Below are 2,405 nucleotides of genomic sequence, written 5' to 3' on the forward strand. Positions count from 1 at the left end.
CCTCGATTGGGAGAAAAAGACAATACAGAATAGTGCAAAATTTTGATGAGGCATCTCTGAACTTCCAATCATGCTATTTAAACTTCGGGCTCTTGCTTTCTCTCTCTTAACTTTACTTGACATCAACATATGCATGTACTTCTTCACTAAAAATTCATGCAATACACCTGCACGAGCATATGTTATATATAATCCAAAGACAGCAATTAGGCGGCTGTGAACTTTTTCGACTCCATCGGTGGACTCCATGTGGCGGTGTCGGTGAACTTTGTCTGATCCTCGACGTTGTAGGAGGATGGCAGTGGAGGTCCAGATCTATATGCTCCGCTGGCATTTCGAGAGGAGGACCGAGGAAGAGAGTCTCTCGTCCACTCCACGCCGAAGAGCGAGTACACGCTAGCGGATGAGGTCGCAAGTATGAGAAGAGGCCTGAATCATTCAGTAATTTAGACAAGTGATGGATAATTAGCAAGAACTTTTGGCTATCATCATCGAGAGTATGGCAACCTGGCCACAATTACCTGGGATATTAGGATCCCCCAATTGAACATGTCCTGGAATCCATCAGATGGACAATGAATACCAGCCTGCTGCTCACCGACCTTGCTGCACAGTGGTCCTGTCATGCTAAATTGAGTCAGCAAAATTGATGTATCATGCAAAAAAAAAAGTCCATGTTCAGTTGCATCTACGTGATTGCTGCAGCTGCTGACATTGTGTTCTCTATAAATAAAGACATAACATATTTTCTAGAATTCTTGCATGAAAAGCAGTAGCAAAAAAGAACGATCAATATCTTAATCTGCAATAGAGTCCACTAGCCGATCGCAGATTCAGTCAATGCGCACACAATCATATGACAGTTAAGAAACTAAGTTTGAGTCTGAGCAATGTTCGTGATTTTATTGACGAAAGCTGACATCTATCAAGGTGGATATCCTGATCATAACCACCTCTTGGCGCCGCAGTGGTTGGATCGACATTACAGCGGTGCTGGTGTATGTGATGGTCGCCGCTGGCATCTTCGAGGGATTCCTCAATGGCTGGTGTATGTGATTTTTTCAGTGAAATATGTGTACTGCTGAACAAATCATGAACTTTTTGAAAAAACAAAAATGAACTTCCCAATAATTAAGTAAATTCATTGAAAAAAAACTTAAAACTGAGCTATATATGTAGACAATTTGAACTTCTATTTTATTATAGTCAGGCACACATAAACACTTACATATGCTAACTTCTACTCTGTTTGTCATAGATAAAGAGAACTTCCATGATGAAATTGCAAGGTTCAGAACCATGCTTATTACTTTCTTTGTAAGTGCAAATGCTATTTATTTGTTCTGAACCTCACGCATGGATGTAGTGAACTTTCTAAAACTAAGAAGTGCATCTGCTAAAACATAGACATCGACATCATTAGTGCCAACATTCGGTGGAGGTCCTAAACAGTGAGGATGGCAGGGCAAGCATGCTGCCGAGGCAACAATCAGGAGTTCAACTATGAACTACTAATAGTTCTGAACTGAAATTGTCGTTCAGCTCTGAACTATGCGCAATTCTGATGCGAAAATAAATTACTACAAAACAAATACACAAATGCCTCCAAGAAATTTTGCATATGTACGAACGATGTGAGCGAAGTTCACCGGTAGAGGTGTACCTGAGAGTCCATGACGGCGCTCCTGGAAGTCAATGGCGGCGCAAACCTGGGATTCAACGGCCGCACATCAAGAAGGAAATATAGGTTGCTCCTATAGCAGTTTTGAATATGAGAAAATAACTAAGGTAGTATCGAGAGGAAAAGGCTGACCTGCATCTCAATTAAACTTCTCAAAGTTAATAGTTGAACCGCTTGATGCTTTGTAAAAGAAAGATAAACATGTACATACAAAAATAAAGCGGCGAAACTATTTTGTGCCAAAAAATGGACTGCAGATATGTACAAATAGAACTTCCCCGAAATCAACATTTAAGAACTCTCCGAAAGACACAATTGCACAGCCTGAAATACACAAGTTAAACAGACAGCGGTTGTCTTCCGATCTGCTACACCCGCACGCATAAAATGAACTCCCCCAAAATTAAAAAGTGAACTTGCCATTTTACACGAAGTGAAGCTGCGGGTTTATGTTCAATAAACAAACGAGATATAGCTTCCTATGAAAATTAGGAGTGTTACCATAGACACGTATGTTCCTATGGAAATTATTCTATAAATATAGTTCTTATTTATGAAGTGGACTCAGCTTTTGAGTAAACAAATCGATATAGCTTTATTCACGGTAAATGGATTCGATCAAAGAAAATGAAGTTATTGGAGCTGCCTATCGCTCCGCGTGTTTCAATTTTTTGTGTTGCGAAAGTTAACTCCCGTGCAGATGGAAGTGAACTTTCCTGTTGAT

The 2,405-nt window shown here is 40.1% G+C and overlaps 1 protein-coding gene across 1 annotated transcript; it reads right to left on the bottom strand.

The window, feature by feature from the left end:
* Positions 1–396: 396 nt before the first annotated feature.
* On the bottom strand, positions 397–2,019 carry LOC124695683. Its single transcript, XM_047228507.1, has 4 exons — positions 1,814–2,019; positions 1,664–1,709; positions 522–619; positions 397–429 (listed from the first exon to the last, which is right to left on the bottom strand). Exons 1-4 carry the CDS (start codon positions 1,970–1,972, stop codon positions 397–399), a joined length of 336 nt encoding a protein of 111 aa, XP_047084463.1. The 5' UTR covers positions 1,973–2,019.
* Positions 2,020–2,405: the final 386 nt, after the last annotated feature.

The sequence above is a fragment of the Lolium rigidum genome, chromosome 3, assembly GCF_022539505.1.
Source record: "Lolium rigidum isolate FL_2022 chromosome 3, APGP_CSIRO_Lrig_0.1, whole genome shotgun sequence".
NCBI classification, from domain to species: Eukaryota; Viridiplantae; Streptophyta; class Magnoliopsida; order Poales; family Poaceae; genus Lolium; species Lolium rigidum.